General features: G+C 39.5%; 1 protein-coding gene across 1 annotated transcript in view; it reads left to right on the forward strand.

The window, feature by feature from the left end:
- kpnb1 (karyopherin (importin) beta 1) overlaps positions 1–21,714 on the forward strand; it is a 41,114-nt gene extending 19,400 nt beyond the window's left edge. Inside the window, exons 10-22 of the mRNA XM_060848669.1 lie at positions 674–898; positions 1,690–1,881; positions 3,522–3,652; positions 4,012–4,159; positions 4,999–5,070; positions 5,471–5,615; positions 7,790–7,872; positions 9,605–9,712; positions 10,278–10,421; positions 10,740–10,845; positions 10,933–11,047; positions 11,571–11,732; positions 19,758–21,714. Of these exons, the coding sequence (XP_060704652.1) occupies positions 674–898; positions 1,690–1,881; positions 3,522–3,652; positions 4,012–4,159; positions 4,999–5,070; positions 5,471–5,615; positions 7,790–7,872; positions 9,605–9,712; positions 10,278–10,421; positions 10,740–10,845; positions 10,933–11,047; positions 11,571–11,732; position 19,758 (1,632 nt within the window). The 3' untranslated portion in view covers positions 19,759–21,714. The remainder of the gene's footprint in view (positions 1–673; positions 899–1,689; positions 1,882–3,521; positions 3,653–4,011; positions 4,160–4,998; positions 5,071–5,470; positions 5,616–7,789; positions 7,873–9,604; positions 9,713–10,277; positions 10,422–10,739; positions 10,846–10,932; positions 11,048–11,570; positions 11,733–19,757) is intronic.
- The last annotated feature ends 283 nt before the right edge of the window (positions 21,715–21,997 follow it).

The raw sequence follows: 21,997 nt of genomic DNA on the forward strand, positions 1-21,997 counted from the left end.
AGTAGCATAGATAGTAAATAATAAGTAATATTCATTAAAAGAAGTAATCCATTTTGTGAAGTAGCTTCAATTAGAATTTTTAAACTGATCACTAAATAAGCCAAAGCCTCTGAACTTTTTACAGGGAATATACTGGGGTGAGGAGTATTGTTACTGTACTTGAATTTACAGTATGCTAGGTGAACTAAATTCTAGAAAGTTTCTAATGTATTCTAGATTTTACTGTTCAAAACATTTTTTTGTTTTTTTAAGTGTGGTGTTAACTAGGACAAATGTGAAATTTCAGTATCTGAACAAGTCTTTGAAATACATTTCCATTTTCTTGTACCTTCTGAAGAAGCCATACCCTGCATCCCTTTTGAGTGTAACTTCTGACAGATGACATGCTTGAATGCAGAACAAGATAGCTAAGATCAAAACAAAATTAAGATTTTAAGCTTCAATGTGGGGCATGTCTAACCATAAGTCAGAATTTTTTTAGTCCCCAGCTCCCCTGTTTCCAGTCTTCTGATTAGTATCAACAAGTTAATACCAAAATTCCCCTTTTTGTGCCCATGTTCACTGAGAAAAACAGAGTTAGCATAAAATGTTGATTTGTATATGGTCAGTTGATTCTTGACAATTGCTGGAATGCAGTATCTTTATTTTAAATCGTTCACCCTTTCACTATTAGGATGAAAACGATGACGATGATGACTGGAATCCATGCAAAGCTGCTGGTGTTTGTCTCATGCTGCTGGCAACGTGCTGTGAGGATGACATTGTTCCACACATACTTCCATTTATCAAGGAACATATCAAAAATCCGGACTGGAGGTACAGAGATGCAGCAGTGATGGCATTTGGCTCTATTCTGGAAGGACCTGAACCCAATCAACTGAAACCACTAGTGGTACAGGTAAACATAATCTAAAGTTTCAGTCACTGCTTATGGAGCTACTAGACAATGTGTTCCAAATATTCCAACCATTCAGATGTCACTTTGAATGTGAATAATGGTAAATGTTTTGTTGGAGCACCTCTTTAAAATGGTTATGTACTTAGACTGTGATTTTTATATTCCTGCACTGCTCCTTTCAGCTATGTGGCTAGGAGCTGCCTTAAAAAAAAATGTTGATCTGAAAGATGCCTATGTTTCTAAATTACTGCTGTAGTAAACTTAGATTTTAATGCTTGGTCAGTCATTTTCCTGACCTTTTGATCCTTTAGAGGAGGGCAATAAATGCAAACCAAGCCACCAAAACCGAATTCCTTTTATAATTGTAAATCAGTTAGCTTGTGAAGCTTAGTTTAAATGATTTGTTTTCCCTTTTTGAAACATGGGTTGCTGACTCCTGCAAGGAATTTTGTCTTGATATGAAGTGCCCAGATAGTTGGCAGTGCTGGAGACCATAGGGAATTGTAATTTTTGTATTCATGCTGAAGCTTTCAAGAATTAGGCAAATCCAAAAACAATTAAAATAGTCACAGACATAATTGTTTCAAGTCCTGTAATTTCACTAACGAAAACAAAATGTTGGAAAAGCTCAGCAGGTCTGGCCGCATCTATGAAGAGAAGTCAGTTAACGTTTTGGGTCTGGTGATCCTTTCTCAGATCTGGTAATTTCACTGTAGGGTTAATGAAGTATTGTCTATCATTTTGACTATTTTAGTAGTTATCATTGTTTCTAAACTAATTTCTAATTACAGGCAATGTCTACATTGATAGACCTAATGAAGGATCCAAGTGTGGTGGTTAGGGATACTACAGCTTGGACAGTGGGTCGAATTTGTGAGTTGCTTCCTGAGGCTGCCATCAATGACATGTACTTGACTCCTCTACTGCAATGTCTCATTGAAGGTCTGGGAGTTGAACCTAGAGTGGCTTCTAATGTTTGTTGGGTAAGCAGTTTGTTGCAATTACAGCAATCTGGAATTTTTAATTTGTTTGTTCTTAACCTATACTGATGTGATTTATTAAAACAGAAATTCTAATCAAGCAATGAGTTGACAATGCCTTTAGATTCTTTAATGACTTTTGATAGTTACCTCAGACTCACTGCTTGGTGCCTTTATTGTCGAATCTGCAACAAACAAATGTCCTCCAAGTGATAAAAGGGGGGACATGGAGCTTTTTAAGTTCTGATGTTTTTGCTTTCTAATGCCACTGTACATTTTGAACTAATGTGTATAAAAAGTTTTAAAATATTTACAAATACTTTTGTTAAGAAATTCAGACAGTTATACTAAATTTTGAGTATTTAAATTAGAAGTGGAGCACTTTTGGCTCGGAGCTGAAAAGCTGTCACATTTGGCAGTAAATTTGAATGTTAACCATGAGGGATTATTGAAACATCTGGCAGATAGTGGGGACTTTGGGACCTGATAACCTTTTGGGCATATGAGAAGGAAAAGTATGGCTTGCTAGGGCATAAGTTTCGAATAAAATATCTTGATTCTCTTATTACCTACCAGAAGGTAGTCCATACTGGTCATAGGTCCACATCAGTCATATTGGAGTTCACCACCAACCTAGTGCGGTAATTATTTTTGAGAGGATTCCAAGTTCTGCACCTGAGCAGACTCCTGAAGCAATATCAAGTTGCATATTTGTTATAGCTTGTAATTTCTTCAAGGAAAAGTACATTAGAGGTTAAAACCTCTGCTCTGGTGCCTTGTAATCCTAAAGGGTGCAGTCCAAGATTATGAATACAGCATGGCCACTGGGTCTGATATAGGGGTACGTAGTGCTGATGATCTAAAGACCAGACTGGACCCCCTCAAAATATATTAAGAAAGTAACTTCGACCCAACGTTTGGAAGGTGTTGTGTTCCAGATGCAATTTGATTGGTCAAACTACTCAACAATAAGCAAAACAGTTTATTCCAAAACTACAGTTAAAACAAAGCGAAACTTGGAATAATTGCTCTGTTGCAGTACTTAAAGAATAATAACTGTTTAGTAGTAAAATAATTTAACTGTTCCAAAATAGTAATATCCCATAAACACACCCTTGGCAAAAAAGACTTCACAAGCTGTTTGCTTTCTTACAGACTGCACACTACCTCTTGTTTAATATCTCTCTGAAATCTAGGACAAAATAACCTTAAAGTCACAGCATCATCACATGGCTATTTTAAGTAGATGGTCAGTACTTGGGAGAGGGGTGAGAAGCAGCAATCCTTTCATGTTCTTTCCAATTGTGCATGCCTCTGAGGTCCATGTGTGGCAGTGACTTCCAGAATTGGCAGAACTAGCATGCGAATTGGTGCAGAACCTCAGTAACCATGCAGCTTAAGGGACCACTTGAGTGAATATAGAATTTGAGGTCCAGGTGAAAAATGTTAATGACTGAACTGGAAATTAATGCCATGAGCACTTCTATCTCTCTGCCTGTAGTTCTTCTTTGTACTGATCTCTATAATCTCTGCTTCTGTGTTTCATTTTGGTAAAATTAATTCGAATGTTACAATTGTTGCAATTAAATTGTAAATCCTAATTATACTTAAAAATGCTAAGTATGCTATCACTATTTTTGCAGGCTTTCTCAAGTTTAGCAGAAGCTGCTTATGAAGCTGCAGATGTGGCAGATGATCAGGAAGAACCTGCAACATATTGCTTGTCGTCATCATTTGAATTGATAGTTCAGAAGCTATTAGAAACTACTGACCGGTAGGAGAAATACCTTGCACCTTTGCTTGATGTATGTCGGCTCTTGCCAATCTAGGCATCTGCTATAAAATTAAACTTGTAACTTGTTTGCAATTTCTTTTATCGCTGAACTATATTTCATTAGAACGGCATTTGCCACAAATATTCACTTCTCATTCTTGATATGTAGCTGTTCATAGCTCATACTTCACAGTTGCGTCGTTTTACAACTGAGATACCCATTTGTCTTCACAGTCAAATATCGTGCAACTAAATGAGTCATTTCTGCTTGGGTTGTTGAATCATGCAATATCTTAATTAGTGCTATGGTTAAAAGTTCTGAAAATGTAAATTTGATGTTGAATAAAATGTCTTTTTAGGCCTGATGGGCATCAGAATAACTTGCGGAGTGCTGCATATGAGGCACTGATGGAGATAGTCAAGAACAGCGCCAAGGACTGCTACCCAGCAGTGCAGAAAACAACTCTGGTCATCATGGAAAGGCTACAACAAGTGTTGCAAATGGAAGTATGTAGATTATGTATGTGACGGGTACCTGGTATTTAATATTGTTGTATTTGGTTTTAAATAGCCATTCTGACTCACATGCGGAAATATTGAAAGTATTTCAGTGAATTGAATATGCAAACTCTTTGACCGTCACATTTGTGACCAGTTTGTTTAGTTTTATTTCTTTGCTATGGGCATCAAACATTTTCCCACAATATAACGATCATCAGTGTGACCCAAGTGTCAGTATGCTAACTGAATGCCCAAACTGGATATGCATTTTGGTAAATTTAATCTGTCCAAACTAGTAAAATTGCTTCAATTCTTTCGGGGTTTCTTTGGAAAAAGTGCCTTTGTGTTTGAGCCACTTGGGGCACCAGTGTGTACTTTGCAGTTGAGATGCTGCCATGAAGTGATGTAGCATTAATGTAGATAGAAAGTATACAGAGAAATGGAGAAGTGATTAAATACAGGATATAGTGGAGTTAAGCATTTGGCCTACACATTTACTGATCACTTCAGTAATAACTCTGCTTTTCCTCTATATGGCAAATAAGCAGCAAAAAGATATGAAAAGTAACAGATGTGAAAAGACTACCAGTTCCTTGCAGTTGTGATGCAACAAAACATTGTCATCCACTCCCTTTTATCAGCAGCAACTTAGTCTGAAAGAGACAATTAAAAGGAACCAAAATTTGAGATCAGTTCAGAAAATAGCAAAATTCCTTCAGATCAAAAGATGTTACATTGTATATCTTGTTTCCAGGTGCCACAATGGCCCATGTACCTTCTTTATATACTGTTGCTTTCATGAAAGTTGTGGAAATCCCCTCAAACGTTTTCCTTGTTCCATCTAGTCTCACATTCAAAGTACCTCAGACAGAATTCAGTACAATGATCTTCAGTCTCTGCTGTGTGCTACCCTACAGGTAGGTTTTTTTTTCTCTCACATCTTTTTTATGTTCTAGTGAGAGCAGTTGTGCTTGATTTTTGTGCTGAACAGCGCTACTCTGTTCTGTTTTGTCAGGCTCCCTGTGTGTGTTATTAGCATGTTTTCATTATCTGCAAGATGTCCCCTGCTTTCTAGTTTAAAGCTATTTTACTGCTGCAGGCTAAAAACATATGAAAAATAGTAGAACTTTTAAGTAGAACATCCATGTCCATTAATTGAGGCAGTTATTGAGTTGGATTTATGTGATGTTTTCTTGCATAGAATGTCTAACAAGCTCATGCACTATACAGAAATAGTGATTATGAATGAATCTGAACATGTTTAGGTTTTCATAATAAATTTATAGATTTACTACAAAAAACTGGTCTTGCCCTTAGAATGTATTGCGGAAGGTGCAGCATCAGGATGCACTACAGATTTCTGATGTGGTGATGGCATCACTGCTAAGGATGTTCCAGAGCACTGCTGGCTCCGGAGGTGTGCAGGAAGATGCCCTCATGGCTGTCAGCACTCTAGTTGAAGGTATGCTTCATCATTTAAGAGTGCAGTGGAAGAACTGTACAAATGTGAAGTGTAGTTTCATTTTAATATTCAATTATTTGGAAAGTGCCTAACCCACCTTCTTCCCAAGACCGATTATTCTTGATATTTTTGCTTTTCCATCAAGGTTAACATTGAAACCAACTGAAATTTTTGTTCCAATCTAGGAATGCGGCGATCAAAATTGATCTGATTTAAATTCTATCCTTCCTGTGCAGAATTGAATTTTTGAGTTCTCAAATTAGTGACAACCAAATTGTGGGCAGAAGGTGGCTCAGTGGTTAGCACCGTCTCACAGCACCAGGGATCCAAGTTCAATTCCACCCTCTGGCGACGTTGAGTTTGCATGTTCTCCCTGTTATTGCATGGGTTTCCTTTGGGTGCTCCTGTTTCCTCCCACAGTTCAAAGATGAGACTAGGTGGATTGAGCTTGCTAAATTCCTCATACTCTCCAGGGTTGTGGATTAGCCATGGGAAATGCAGGTTACAGGGATAGAGTAGGGTCTGGGTGGGATGCTCTTTGAAGGTTTGGTGCTCGCTCAATGTTGCAAATGGCCTGCTTCCACACTGGGATTCTACCATTAAAAATATGAACAGTTATATTGTTATCTTTCAACTTATAATAGTACTATGGGCTTAATTCAATTTAGTTTGCATCCCTCCTTGAAATTAGTTTTTAATACTTTACACACATTGCAAATTTTGCACTTAGTCTCGAATAATTGGATCACTTACGTTAAAATGAATGAGTTGATTCTATATCCCACAAATAGAAATTGAGTCCCTAAATGATTAAATTGTTGAAATTTCAATATCTATTAAGTAATTTGCTAATTCATATATGTAGGAAGGTATTTGGAATGTACTAAGCCTTATTTAAGTCCATTCAGTTACGTACTAAATTATCATCACTATCTGTATACTTGGGATTACCATTAATCAGAAACTGGAGCACCGTATAAATGGAGTGGCTACAAGAACAGGTCAGACGCTAGGAACCGTACTGCTACTAACTCAGCTCCTGGCTTGCCAATTTAGAGTGAGTGTACTTACTTGCCTGGGTGAGGGTTGATCCAATAATACTTGAAGTTTGACACCATTTAGAACAAGGTTGAAAATGTGTTGCTGGTTAAAGCACAGCAGGTCAGGCAGCATCCAAGGAATAGGAAATTCGACATTTCGGGCATAAGCCCTTCATCAGGAAAGATTCCTGATGAAGGGCTTATGCCCAAAACGTCGAATTTCCTATTCCTTGGATGCTGCCTGACCTGCTGTGCTTTAACCAGCAACACATTTTCAACTGTGATCTCCAGCATCTGCAGACCTCATTTTTTACCATTTAGAACAATGCAGTCTGCTGGATTTGGCACTGCATACACAACTCCCACCCACCACACACTTATCCTCAGGCAGAGCAATGTGCACCACCTACAAGATGCAGTGCAGAAATTCACAACTCCATACACATTACCCTCCAAGCCTATGACCATTTCCAGATAGAAGGGAAAGGGCAGATATCATTAAAACATGGAAATCCTACAGTATAGAAGCAGACCATTTGGCCCATCCAGTACACACTGACCCTCTAAAGAGCAACCCACACTCTACTCCTTTTTTGCCCCATTCCCCCTGAGACCCTACATTTGCTGTGGCTAATCCACTTAGCACATTCCTGGACACTGGATAATTAAGCATCGTCAGTCCATCTAACCAACACATCTCTGGACTGTGGAGGAAACCAGAGCACCCGGGGGAAATCTACACTGATGATGGGGAGAATTTGCAAAATCTACATAGTCACCAGGGGATAGGATTTGATCCGGGACCCTAGCGCTGACAGGTAGCAGTGCTAATCAGTGTGCCATCATCACTGTGGGAATACCACCAAATTTCTCCCCCTCCTCCTCACATGGAAATGTACTGCTGTCCCCTCAGTGTTGCGGGGTCAAAATCCAGGAGCTCCCTCCCCAAACTTTAAAATTAGCTATTACTAGCTACCGGAGTCTGCTATTGATCCATTTTAGTATGGATGAATAACTGATGTTGAGTTGTGCAAGATTAAAATGCTGTTGCTTTAATTATCCAGTTTACACTTTTGAGCAACTAATTTTCTTCCTTACACTTTGAAAATGATTATCAATCTCCTTTTTCTATAGTACTAGGTTCAGAATTTTTGAAGTACATGGATGCCTTCAAACCCTATCTAGGGATTGGACTAAAGAATTATGCAGAATATCAAGTAAGAATGCTTTTTTTTTTGTGGGTGGGTGGGAAGTGGGAGGAGATCCTGATGGTAGGTTTACTAGGTAACTTCCATCTGCTCTGAAACACATCTAAGTAGGCTTGTAATCTTTACTTTCTGTATCTTTCCCTTCCTATTCACCATCCTTTCCCCCAAAACATGCCCCAACTACTTGTCTTCACCTGATCTTGAATATAATTTTTAAAAATGATCCTTTGTTGTACCTTTTCACATTCTTACAATTCTTCACAAGGCGTGAATTAGTTGTGAAGCGGAGTCACTATTCTGCAGCAAAAGGGGTTGCCATCATTGGTCACTTTCAGTTTCAGGATTTCAATCCCAAGTGCCAACTTTTTCTCCTTTTTTAGCATCAGATGATGGAAGAAGAAAACAAAATACAGTCTGGAACATGTTCAAAAGCTCCCAGTGCAGCCATTAAGGATAAATAATCCACCTTTTTTCTTTTGATTATGCTGAATGGTGGTGACAAAATAGCAAAACTTATTTATTTAGATCAAATATCCACTAGTACAAGCAGAGGGAATCTCTGACAATGTACTTCAGTCTATCATGCAGTTTCTTTGAAGCTCAACCTGGCCCACAACATTTTTGTTATTTTAAAGGTATGATATAAATGCAGATTAATAGTTTAGTTCATTTGCCGAGTACTTTGGTCAGACCACATTTGGAGTATTGTGCGCAGTTTTCGACGCTGTATCTCAGTAAGAATGTACTGGCCCTGGAGCATATTCAGAGGAGGTTCACGAGAATGGTCCCAGGAATGAAAAGCTTAACATATGAGGAACATTTCAGTACTCTGGGCTGATACTCGATGGAGTTTAGAAGGATAAGGGGAATTTGAATTGAAAAATAATGAATGGCCTGGACAGAGTAGATGTTAGGAAGATGCTTCCATTGGTAGCAAAGGCTAGGACCTGAAGTTGCATCTTTCGGGTGAAGGGAAGACGTTTTTGGACAGATAAGGCGAAACTACTTCAACCGGAGAGTGGTGAAATCTATGGAATTCATTGCCACTGAAGGCTATGGAGGCCAGGTGACTGAGTATACTTAAGACTGAGGTTCTTGAGAATCAAGGGTTGTGAGGAGAAAAAAGGAGAATGGAGTGGAGAAGTTTTATCAGCTGTGATTAAATGGAAGAGCTGAATGGCCAAATTTCTGCTCCTATGTGTAATGGTCTAAGATAGCTTAATGAATAAGAGACTCAAGGAACCTGCAATATTTTTCAGAACTTTTCAGTAACTTGACAATTAACTATCGGCTTGTAATTACTTTGAGAAAATAGCACGAGCAAACTCTGCATCTCTTTTTCAGGAGCAAATTAAAGTCAGTAACACTGGTGCTCACTAGTTTTGTGATAGAGAAAAATAGCTGTAAATGGCTTATTTATTGGCACATATTTCACATTGCCTAGGCTTTAACCTGTGCATTGATTGATGAAATGGATCAAATTAGAATTTTCTTTCAGTGGAAATTAGCTTGGTGAGGCTTGATACCAAATGGAATTGCAACCTTTGGTGCTAAGATTTTATATGGGAAACTTGTATGGGTGAAGTTCCATGCCTGTAACACCGCAGAGAAGTACCATCACTGACTATAGCCCAGACAAATGTAGCTTTAATTATAAAGGATATTGGGCTAGCTATAATTATTAAATATAACGTGGTTTATCAAAGTTGGCCTATTGTTTTAAATACTAATGTTTTTGAAGGTGTGTCTTGCGGCAGTGGGCCTAGTTGGAGACCTGTGCAGAGCCCTCCAATCTAATATGCTACCTTTCTGTGACGAAATGATGCAACTTTTGCTAGAGAATCTGGGGGTAAGTTGGCATCTAAAATACCAGATTTAATTTCTTGATTAACATCTAGAAAGCTTTGTGTTTGTTCAAACTACTATGACTTGATTATAAATTGTCAATTTCTGTTGGTGGTGATTGAGACAATTTGCTTTATCGATTAAAGGTTTTCCTGAAGTACAGCAAAGGTTTCATTTGCTGGTACTTTTGGGATTGGGAGTCAGTTGATCAAATGTTTGGGTTCATTACGTAAACCTCTTCAATGTAAAAAGACTATACAAAGTAATAGCGTAATACAGGGGATATACACGCCTCTATTATACTTCATTTGCAACATAAATCACTTAATGCAATGTTTCCTTAAATGAAACTTTGAATTTTTTCACTCACCCTCAACTGACTACTCAGACATTGCGGAGATTGTGATAATACAATAAGCTTCCAGTGTTGTATAATTTTTGCCAGTTCGTGTGGCACTGGTTAAAACAAAATTTGCTGTATGTTTATATTATCTAAAATTGGGTTCTAGCTGTTGTAGGATTTTGAAATATTTTCTTAGAACACTGGATGTAATTTCTTTTTCTTTCAGAATGAAAACGTCCATCGATCTGTTAAGCCACAGATTCTGTCTGTGTTTGGGGATATTGCCCTTGCTATTGCAGGAGAATTTAAGAAGTATCTAGATATTGTCCTGGATACCCTCCAACAGGCGTCACAAGCTCAAGTAGACAAAGTAAGTCCAGCTCAAAGCATTTAAACCCCACTGCAACACAATTTGACTTCATTGTTTGAAAAAGTGTAGTTAACTTGGCAGAATGATGTTGAACTAATTCAGATCTTTATAATTTTTATTATCGTGACCTTGTACACCAGAAATTCTGTTTTATATGGTTTAGACCATTAAATCAAGCAAGTTTTTTAAATTGCGAAGATTTGGTTTCTTACATTTGATTTTTATAAAGATCCTGTTTAATAAATTTAGGTTGTACCTGAACTATGTGCTTGTATTTGCACTTTGGTCAGCTGTGCTAAGATTCTAACTTATTTTTAGACCGATTATGATATGGTGGATTACCTGAACGAACTAAGAGAAGGTTGTCTTGAGGCATATACTGGTATTATTCAAGGTCTCAAGGGTGACCAAGAGAATGTGCATCGTAAGTTTAATTGCTCAAAGTTAATGAATCTAATATTTGAAATTTGGATGAAGTTGGTTTTAAAACTACTTGCATTTGCTTCTACAGCTGATGTGATGTTGGTGCAACCAAGAGTAGAATTCATTCTCTCTTTTATCGATCACATTGCACGAGATGAAGATCACACAGATGGGGTAGTTGCCTGTGCTGCTGGACTGATAGGGTAAGCATGCTTTAGATAAGGGAAACGATTGCTTTTTTACAGCTGTTAATGAAAGGTCACTCATTTATAGCTTCAGTAGTTTTCCACTTTTTCAACACTGGCACAGTGGTTAGCCCTGCTGCCTCACAGCACCAAGGACCTGGGTTTGATTCCAGACTCAGGTGAGTGTGAAGTTTGCACATTCTCTTTGCATGGATTTCTGCTGGGTGCTCAATTTTCCTCCCACAGTTCAAAGATATGCAGGTCATGTGGATTGGCTGTGCTAAGTTACCCAGTAATTTCCAGGGATGTGTAGACTAGATGGACTAGCCATGGGAAATGTGGGGTTATAGGAATAGTGTGAGGGGTATTGTAGGATTCTGATTCTAATATGCTTTACAAGTAAGTAAATGCATGGCCTTGTTCATACATTCTTTCTGGAGATGTGTATATTCTCTAGAAATTCAAAACTGCCTATGTGCGAGGCCAGGGAGTTTATTTTTACAAGACCTGTTCATTTTATGATTCTTGAATTGTTTTTCAGAGATTTGTGTACAGCATTTGGGAAGGATGTACTGAAATTAGTTGAAGCCAGGCCTATGATTCATGAATTATTGACTGAAGGAAGACGATCAAAAACGAACAAAACTAAAACTTTGGCAACATGGGCTACTAAAGAGCTACGAAAACTGAAAAACCAAGCTTGGTAAGACATCTGTTGCCTAGGATGATTATTATACTGGTTATCTTCAGTGGCTTTGTTCTTGTTTTTATACTAGAAGCTGCTGTTGAAACACTTTTCTTGAAACAAGTTTTAAAATAAGTAAACTTAATGGGCATTTTTTTTGAATTCTATGCACTTTGCGCTTGTTTAATAGATTATTTTGAAAAAAATTTAATGGGCTATTTTCTAATTATGATCCCACTGAGAAGGGAGGACAAAGTTTTTAAAATTTTAAATCTGGAAGTATTTGTTAACACCAGAGACCATATTGAGACTGTATTTCTTGGTTTATTTTCCCCATTGTATTTAAAAGTGAGGTGACATTTGGAAATCCAAAGTGCAGTTCAGAGAAGAACTAACCACATTAACACTGGGAAGGAAAAGGAATTGTCTTCTGGCTAGTTTTTATTCTCTCCTGGAGTACAGTGATTTTGGATAGAGTGAACAATCTTGGGCAGGTCTCAACTTTATAAAAGCCTTTATTGAGAACACTTATGCTCCTGGAGGAGGATTTATTAGATGGCGATAATGCGGAGGTTAGAAGTCATGTGAAGTCAAGATTGTTAAATGAAGGGCAGGGGGCTTCTGAAGCATTTTCACGTGGTAAATCTTGTGGAAAATTTTTTTTTGGAAGCATTTAAAGGAATCCTTCACTGATTTCAGGTCATCAGTGAGGAATTTTGATGGCGGCACAGTAGTTAACACTGCTGCCTCACAGCACCAGCAACCTGGGTTCAGTTCCAGCCTCGGGCAACTGTCTGTGGAGTTTGCACATTCTCCCTGTGTTTGCATATGGGTTTCCTCCCACAGTCCAAAAATGTGCAGATTAGGTGAATTGGCCATGCTAAATTGCCCGTAGTGTTAGGTGAAGGGGGAATGGGTCTAGGTGGGTTGCTCATCGGAGGGTCGGTGTGGGCTTGTTGGGTCGAAGGGCCTGTTTCCACATTGTAAGTAACGAATATAGTAATCTAAAGTCCAGACCCTCCTGAAGTTTTTTCATTCACTTGTCCACAATTATTTTCTTTACAGTGGTTAGCACTACTGCCTCACAGCACCAGGGACCTGGGTTCAATTCCCGCCTCAGGTGACTGACTGTGTGGAGTTTGCACGTTCTCCCCATGTCTGCGTGGGTTTCCTCCGGGTGCTCCGGTTTCCTCCCACAGTCCAAAGATGTGTGGGTCAGGTGAATTGGCCATGCTAAATTGCCCGTAGTGTTAGGTAAGGGGTATATGTATGGGTGGGTTGCGCTTCGGCGGGTCGGTGTGGACTTGTTGGGCCGAAGGGCCTGTTTCCACACTGTAAGTAATCTAAAAAAAAATCTTACCATATATTATTGTTGACTGTCAATGTAGTTGTCAACTCTTCAAAACATAATACAGAAATGCTCTTTCCTTGATTGGATTCCTTTAAATCCATAACACTATCTCACTAAAATTTCTTGCCAAGAACAGACTTCCTATCATCTACAAGTGTCCTTTGCTAACTTGTGCAGATCTATTTTGAGTTTATTGTACTCCCATTCCTTATTCCTGCATGCAAAACATGTATCATTTACCATATTCAGGTTATTCTGTGCTTCATTGACTTAACAACTTCATTAGTGAATGAAACTTGATTCCAGCTGTTTAATAATGAATAATTGCAACAAATTCCTTAAATTGTCCTGATCCTTTCTACTCCATGTAGGTGACATTTTAGTCAATCCATTTCCCCCTCAAGGACAAGCAGTCAAGATGGTAGGGTAACTGTTCATATAAGTTGAAATGTGTTAGCAAAAAATAACCTTGGATCCTGATAATGTACAATCTGAATAGATAGAATTTTAAAAATTACATGAAGATATGTCTGGGATTAGACAACGCACCTTTCCTAACAGCAGCTCTAATGTAGAACACAAAATTAGTCAGGAGATAATGGCATGCCTGAAGAAAAGGCAGTACATTAATCATGGACAACTTTAAAGTTGATCGGAAACAATTAAATGGGCAGAAGTGACCATGAGAGAGATTTTGTATTTGGACTGTTTCCTGAAAGTGTTCTGGATCCAATTGTAGATCAGACTAAAATGAAAAGAAAAATGCAATGCTAGAAATCTGAAACCTAAGCAAAGTGGAGAAATGTACGTCTGGCAACATTGGAGGAGAGCAAGGAGGAAGTGAGGACTGCAAACACTGGAGATCAGTCAAAAAGTGTGGTGCCGGAAAAGCACAGGTCAGGCAGCATCCGAGGAGCGGGCGAGTCAACATTTCAAGCATAACCCCTTCAGGAATGCGGGGTGGGGAGCTGAAGAGGGCTAAGAGATAAATGGAGGGTGGTGGGGCTGGGGGAGGGTAGGTTAGAAGGTGATAATTAGGTTGAGGGGTGATGGTGATAGGTCAGAGCAGAGGGTGGAGCAGATAGATGGGCAGAAAGATAGACCAGTAGGATAGTTCAAGAGGGTGGTGCTGAGTTGGAAGGTTGGATCTGGAATAAGGTGCAGGCTGGCAAGATGAGGAAACTGAAATGGACTGATTCCAAGGCGGAAGATGAAGTGTCCTTCCTCTAGGTGTCAGGTGGATTGGATTTCATGGTGGAGGCAATCCAGGCCTTGCACGTCTATGAAGTGGTCTGCCACAGGGCATTGAGGGTTTTTGGGTGCATGTGTCCCCAAGATGTTTTCTGAGCTATTCTGCGAGGTTGGCATCCTGTCTCCCCAAAGTCGAGGAGACCCCATCAAGAGCAGCAGCGGACACATGGGTGAGGTGTTTGGATGTGCAGGAAAATCTCTGCCAGATGTGGAAGGATCCTGTGGGGCCTTACATGGAGATGAGAGGGGAGGTTCCGGTGCAGGTTTTATACCTCATGCAGTGGCAAGGAAAGGTGCCAGGAGTGGAGGGTGGGTTGGTGGGGACGTGGACCTAATGAATGGGTCACACAGGGAATGGTCTCCATGGAATGCTGATTGGGTTGGGGAGGGAAATAGGTCTTTGGGGTCTGACTCTAGTTGGTGGAAATGGCAGAGGATGATGGTTGTGTCCAAATATTGGTGGGGTGGAAGGTGACGACTGGGGGGTGGGGTTTCTATCCTTGTTGAGGGGTGGGGTTCAAGGGCAGAGGTGCACGAACTGGAGATGTGCTGGAGGGCATCTGCTCTGACCTATCACCATCACCCCCCACCTTTTATCTCTCTATCACCCTCCAGTGACCTTCCTGCCCAGCCCCCCCATTTCCCCCTCCACACCCCCATAAAATCCCTGAGCAAGGACTTCTGCCTGAAACGTTGACTCTCCTGCTTTTTGGCTGCTTTTTCAGTGCCACGCTTTTTCTATTTATGGAGCGAAAGCAGAGTTAACCTTTTGTCTGGTGGCTTTTTAGAACTCTGGAAAATACAGGTACTGCCAGACTTGAATTTTACAGCTGTTTTTTCGATTCTCTTCTCTTTTATGGTTCAGGCTATTTTTGACCTGGTAATGTGTAATCTAATGTAAAATAAACAGGTTTAAAGTCCACTAGAGAACAGTGACTGTAACATTATGCATTTGAGAAACGTGTCAGAAACAACTAAGGATAATTACATAAGTGAGGGCTTGGGTGGACAGGGAAAGGAATTTAGCAGAAAAAATGGTTGAACAAATGACTTTTTAAAACCTTACTAGAAAAATTGAAAGTACTAGGGAAACTAATGGGACTAAAGGCTGACAAGTTCACCAGGCCTGATAGGTTGCATCCTTCTAATTTTAAAGGAAGTAGCTCTAGCAATAGTGGATGCACTGGTAGTAATCTTGCCAGAATTCTTAGATTCTGGAAAAGTCTCAGGTTTGGGAAAGTGTTTGTTGAAAAAGGGATGGAGCCAACAAAAAGTGACTAGGGTAGTTAACTTTAACATGTCATTGAGAAAATATTGCATTTAAGCAGTTAAGGATTATCAGATCAGTTACTATCTCATCGAATGGCAAAGCAGACTTGATGGGCAGAATGGCTGCCTTATGGTACATGTGAATCTACTGTCTCAATACTGCTCAATTGAAAGACAAGGCAACCAATAAATTTTTGCTAAACTGAAAATGCTTGTGACCAATACAATGCCCTTTTATGATCTCTATCCCCCATATCCTTTCTCTGCATCCTCCATTTCAGTTTAATTTTGAATACACTGGAGTTTGAGGCATTTCACTGTTTAGTGGTATTTTGATTTACACCTAAAATTGCACCCTAAGCATTTTTGGGATTTGTTTGCTTATTGCAAATCCCAAATTAAAATTATCGATAGCATTTCTGTCCTGATTTCTGTTAACTACAGTTCTCCTTTTGTAATGTCACCTACTGCCAATATGTAGCAGGTCTCACCAATTAGCATTGTGCCCTCCCTTTTCTTGCCATATGTCAATTTGTCCTTTTGTTATGAATGCTGCTGGGAAGGAAAGTTGTTTTTTGTCGGAATTGAGCATTTGATATTTGTTCTAGTGTATGTTTTATTCACAAATTTTAACTCCAGTAGAAACTAGAAGGCCATACTTTATATTTTAGCACAGTCCAAAATTTGTGCGCCCAGATTGGGAAATTTCAAAATCCAATTTATGCGGTGTTGCATATAATCTGCTGAGTTATGTAAACTTCCATAGTATGATCTTCCACCTTTCCCAATTTCAGTCTAACCTCATACCTCAAGCTGTTTACAGATATTGTGATAAATTTTATCCATACAAGTCCAAATATTCATCCGTGTTCAAATGATCTGAATCCAATACACACCCACACCCACTCCAGATAATCTTTCTTTTCTTTGGGACAAACCTCTGTCCTCAATTACACCCAGAAACTCCTGCCATTGTTGCTCTACTGTCTTTCCCCAGTCGATTTTTATCAGTTCCTTGAATCAGGGGAAAGGGAAAGCAACAGGGAGTATGGAGTTAAGTAGAAAGATAAGCAGCAGGTTAGCTTGTGTGCAGGGTTTAAGTTCAAGGCAGACTATGAATTAAGCAAAAAGGAAGAAAAACTTAGGCTATATTACTAGAGATGTTGGAAATCAGAGGATAAGAAAATTAGCATTAAGGTGCTTTACCTGAATGCTTGTAGTATACGGAACAAAGATTGATTGATTAATTGTGCAAATCATCATGAATGATTATGATGTAGTAGGCATCACAGACGTAGTTGCAGAGGCTTCAGGGCTGGCAGTTAAACATCCAAGGATTTACAACATATCAAAGACAGAGAGCTGGGCAGAGGGGGTGGGGTTGCCTTGTTAGTTAAGAATGAAATTAAATCTGTGGCCCTGAATGACAGGGTCAGATGATGTGGAGTCTGTGGGTGGAGTTGAGGAACGACAAAGACAAAAAAAGTCCATAATGGGAGTTATGTGCAGACCTCCCAGCAGTGGTCAGCGCCAGGGGTGCAGGATGTACCAGGAGATAGGGCATGTCAGAAAGGCAAGATCGCTGTGATCATGGGAGACTTCAATATGGCAGTAGACTGGATGAATAATGTTGCTGGTGGATCCAAGGAAAAGGAATTCATGGAATGCTTACAGGATGGCTTTTTGGAACAGCTTGTGATGGAGCCCACAAGGGAGCTGGCTATTCTACACTTAGTGCTATGTAATGAGCCAGACTTTTATAAAAATCTTTAAGGGAACATTTAGGCAGCGGTCATGGTAGAGTTTCGTCTGCAGTTTGAAAGAGAAGGCAAAATCGGGTGTAATAGTGTTACAGTTAAAGGTATTTACAGGAGCATGAGAGGAATTGACGCAAATCGACTAGAAGCAGAGCCTAGCGGCAAAGACGGTAGAGAAACCATGGCAGGAATTTCTGGGTGTAATTGAAGACGCAGTGCAGAGGTTCATCCCAAAGAAAAGATTATTCGGCGGGGTGGGGGAGTTAGACAGCCGTGGCTGGCAAAGGAAGTCAAGAAATGTATCAAAGAGACAGAGCCTATAAAGTGACCAAAATCACTGGGATATCAGAGGAGTCCGGGGCAGAGTTGAGTATGGTAGCCATTACAAAAGAGTGCTAGAAAAGCTAAAAGGTCTAAAAATAGATAAATCTCCTGGCCCCGATGAACTACATCCTAGAGTTCTGAGGGAGGTGACTGAGGAAATAGCGGAGGCGTTGGTTGTGATCTTTCAAAAGTCACTGAAGTCAGGGAATGTCTCAGGTGATGGGAAAATCGCTGTTCTAACCCCCTTGTTCAAGAAAGGATCGAGACAAAATATGGAAAACTTTCGGCCGATTAGCCTTACCTCTGGTTGTAGTTAAAATTCTAGAATTCATTGTTAAGGATGTGATTTCTAAATTCTTGGATATGCAGTGTCAGATTAGAATAAGTCAGCATGGATTTAATATGGGGATGTCATGCCTGACAAACCTGTTGGAATACTTTGAAGAGGTAACAAGTAGGTCAGACCAGGGAAAGCCAGCAATCTATCTGGACATCGAAAAGGAAATATGTACTGGTGCGTGTCCAGCAGAGATTCACACTGATGATCCCTGGAATGGTGGGCCTAACATACGATTAATGGCTGAGGATCCTGGGATTGTATTCATTAGCTTTTAGAAGGTTGAGGGAGATCTAATAGAAACCTACAGAATAATGCATGGCTGAGAAAGGGTGGACACTGGAAATTTGTTTTAGGTGAGGAGATTAGAATCCGTGGGCACAGCCTTAGAATTAGAGGGAGTCAGTTTAGAATGGAAATGAGACACTTCTTCAGCCAGAGAGTGGTGGGCTGGCTGGGCGATTAATCTCTGCCTTGAAGACTTTTAATAAATTCTTGATCATAGGAATTAAGGGCTATGTGGAGAGTGCTGGTAAGTGGAGTTGAAATGCATGTCAGCCATAATTAAGTGGCGCAGTGGAGTCACTGGGCCTTACTTTCACTCCTGTGTCTTATGGTTTTAATTCTGAAAAAACTTGACCTTGCAGAAACAAGATAAGCAATGTAAGTACCACGGCTTGATTGCTCTTTGATCAAAGAAGTAACCTAGCTACATTTGTTCACTGAAAGTGTCTCACTCAGAATATGGGTGGGTAATCCTATCCCAAACTTTACATTGATTCAGCTATCCTCTACTGCCAATGCTATACTCCAAAAAGTAATTGTTTTAAACTGAATTCAAGCCTATACTTTATGACCATGAGACCATAAGAAATGGGAACCTCCCACATCTGAGCAAATGCTCTTTCCCACTTGGCCTGTATCACCTCTTGGTTGAAATTCACTAGAGGAACGGAACTGACTGAGTTGCTGTCTTCTGTAGCAGTGAAATTTCTCTTGTATTATATGGGATTGTATAATGCAGTCATGACAAGTTGGTGTTGCTGCACATAATCAAATATATTTACACAAGCACTACATCTGATTTAAAATAAGACCATTGGCCCTTTTGAGCCTGCTCCACCATTCAATAGGATTGACGCTCATCCAGTTTCCTGCCCTTCTGCCATAACCCTTGACTCCACTAGGGATGAAGAATTAGATCAGCCTTAAATATGAGAGTTTTGTTTCCATTAGCTACACTCCTTAAAGCACTTACCCCTCTGATTTGTTAACACTGTATATTTATACCACAGTTCAGGTCCAATTAACACTAATGCTCTTCCCTCATGCCTCAGGCATTCCTATCAACCATATAACAATGAGTGGGACAATTGACAGATTCAACCAAGACTAGGGCTGATGTTTGAGTGTTAATATTTTCCACAGGCAAGACTTGCAAAGATTCCAATTAAAGGTTATAGATGAAAGAAAATGAAAAATAGATTGGATGTAGGATAGTTTACAGTGGAGCAGATGTTCAGAGTTTCAGGGAATGCAGCTGATTTCTAAAGTCTTCCCCCTCTAAATGAGCCATTGTCTGACTCGAAGCCCACCAAACAATAGATTACCATTGGATAACTGAGCAGCTGTTCTGACCACTCGCATTTTCTAAAATAATTAATTTGAACTAGATGGCAGTGCCAAACAAGAGCATCCTGGGGTTTGAGAGCTGCACTGGGGAATTTTCAGCTGGTATATTTTTTTTGTTCCAGATTCTGACAGCATTGGGATGAGGAAGACACCTGAGGCCCCACTGGAATTCTCAAATCTTTGGAACAGAAGTGAGGAGTGTGCAAGGATGTTGAATGTTTGAGAATGTGAGAATGAGTGAGTGAGGTTTGCATCACACCACCTGATCCAGCAGTATCTTGGACTGAACGCCGAAACAGAGGCCAACATAACCTGCAACAAAGAACGAGAAGAAATCCCTTTCTCTCAAACAGCGGGAGTGTTTTAAGAAAATAAATTCAAAGGATTATGGACATTGCTGCTGGGAGGAAAATTGGATCCTCAGCCTGGCTGATGTAATCGTACTATGTGGAAATTCGTGCATGAATAATGAGGTTGAGGTTCTTGGTCAGGGATGAGTGTGTGAGAGTGAGAAGGCATACACTTTCTCTACTTCAGATACATTACAATTTACTTAAATGGTTAGCATTTGCATTAAAGAGTTGAATCTACTGAAGCAGCACAAAAGAATTGAATGAGAGTTGCTCTTATTGGGAAACACTGATGAATGTTCAGAGCTTCCTTGTGCGAAGCTTTAGTTAGTCTTCAGCCTAGTTTAAGGAGATGGTATCCCCTTTCTAAATAGCTTGCATTGGCTATATTTTCATCCACTGAATCAGATCCAAACAACATGCCATTTAACCTATTCCAACTATTTTTGAAAATATCCATATAGTTTCTCAAATGCAGCAAAATTTTGTATAGACCTTTAATGAAAGGTGGCCTATTTTTAGCAGTGTTACTGCCATTTGCTTTGAAAAATAACGATGCATTGTGTTTTACAAGAACGCTGGGATAGATAGATAAATGGTGTGTTTAGATGTTTTATTTCCATACCTCTAAATTCAGTGCATGTAGGTTAACAAAGGGATCGTGGTCAAGCAAATCTGGTGATCAGTGACAGTTATTTGGAAATAACCATAATAGTGCTGTATGGTCAAGGTGGCAACTATATCCCCACTGTTGTATCTTGCCATCATTGTCATACCACCACTTTTGCCTACCAGGTATTTTTGAATTGATGGCCATGTTGGCTGAGGGCTTGTTGCTTTCTCTTCACATCATGAAGGATACTATCTCTTTAAAAGAAAAAAAGAAGCCTTTCTTCCCCTGTAACGAGAAATAAAACTGTGAAAAAGTGTAAATGATGCAGAGGGATTTGAAAAGGTTCAAGAAATCAAAATGAAAATGCATCATGCCCTAATCTGCCGGATAGCACTTTGGAACCCCCCCCCCCCCCCCCCCCGCTCTTTCCCCTCCACAATTTGTACTGTAGCAGCTGAAACAACAGAGTGCCAAAGATTTATTAATTGTATTCAGGTCATGCTTTGGATTTCTAAAGAGTTTGGAGGAAAACAAAATCAAATTTCATATTGAAAGTAGGCATGTAGGATGCCATTCAAACGACTTGGTGATCTATCTTGCTTTTATTTGATTAGGAAAATAAAGAAAAATTGTGGTATTGATGTCTCGCTGCTCTTGGTATCAGACGCTAACTAGACCAGAGACACTTGTAAAACAAAAGTGGCATATTTTTCCAACAAAGTCTGAATTTAAAAAGTGTCAAAACATTCCCCAGCACAACTTGTACTTAGTCTTACATTGTGATTCTGAAACAACTATAGTTCCACACAATAATGTAACAACTGTATACAGGGTATTGGATATGTGCCTTAGTGTCAGGTGAATACAGTTTGGTGCTGTTTTCATCCCACTTCACTGAAGGCTGAGAGTTGAGGCACCATGTATTTACACTGGCAAAAGGGTGTTTTATCCAGTTAATAATTGCAAACTGGGAAAGGTCTGGGCCTTTTCATGCCTTTATTTTGTACTTTGGAGATCGTACTGATGGGGAATTCTGATCATTCCTCAGTGCTACCTGTTGCTGTCCTGTGGGCTTTCAGCTGTAGAAAACAGGATAATAAAGTACACTGAGAAATAGTAAGTGTTCTTTGTGTCTTTATTGATCTTCAGTAGTTTTTCTTCACTATTTAGTTGCTTCTTCCAGAATAGTGAGCAACAATCCTTTATGCATTCAAGTAGCATGTAAATAAACATGTTTTGGATTAACTTGGTATTCATAGACTGAGTCTTCCAAGATTAGATTCTACTGAGCTATCAACTGAAACATTTTCACAGGCTTGAAACAGTTATCTTCTCACTTTGATGCTCACCCTATTAAATATAATTAACTCAGTGCTGTGGGTTTGATTTGAAATTCCAT

This window comes from Hemiscyllium ocellatum, chromosome 32 (assembly GCF_020745735.1).
Source record: "Hemiscyllium ocellatum isolate sHemOce1 chromosome 32, sHemOce1.pat.X.cur, whole genome shotgun sequence".
Taxonomy (NCBI): Eukaryota; Metazoa; Chordata; class Chondrichthyes; order Orectolobiformes; family Hemiscylliidae; genus Hemiscyllium; species Hemiscyllium ocellatum.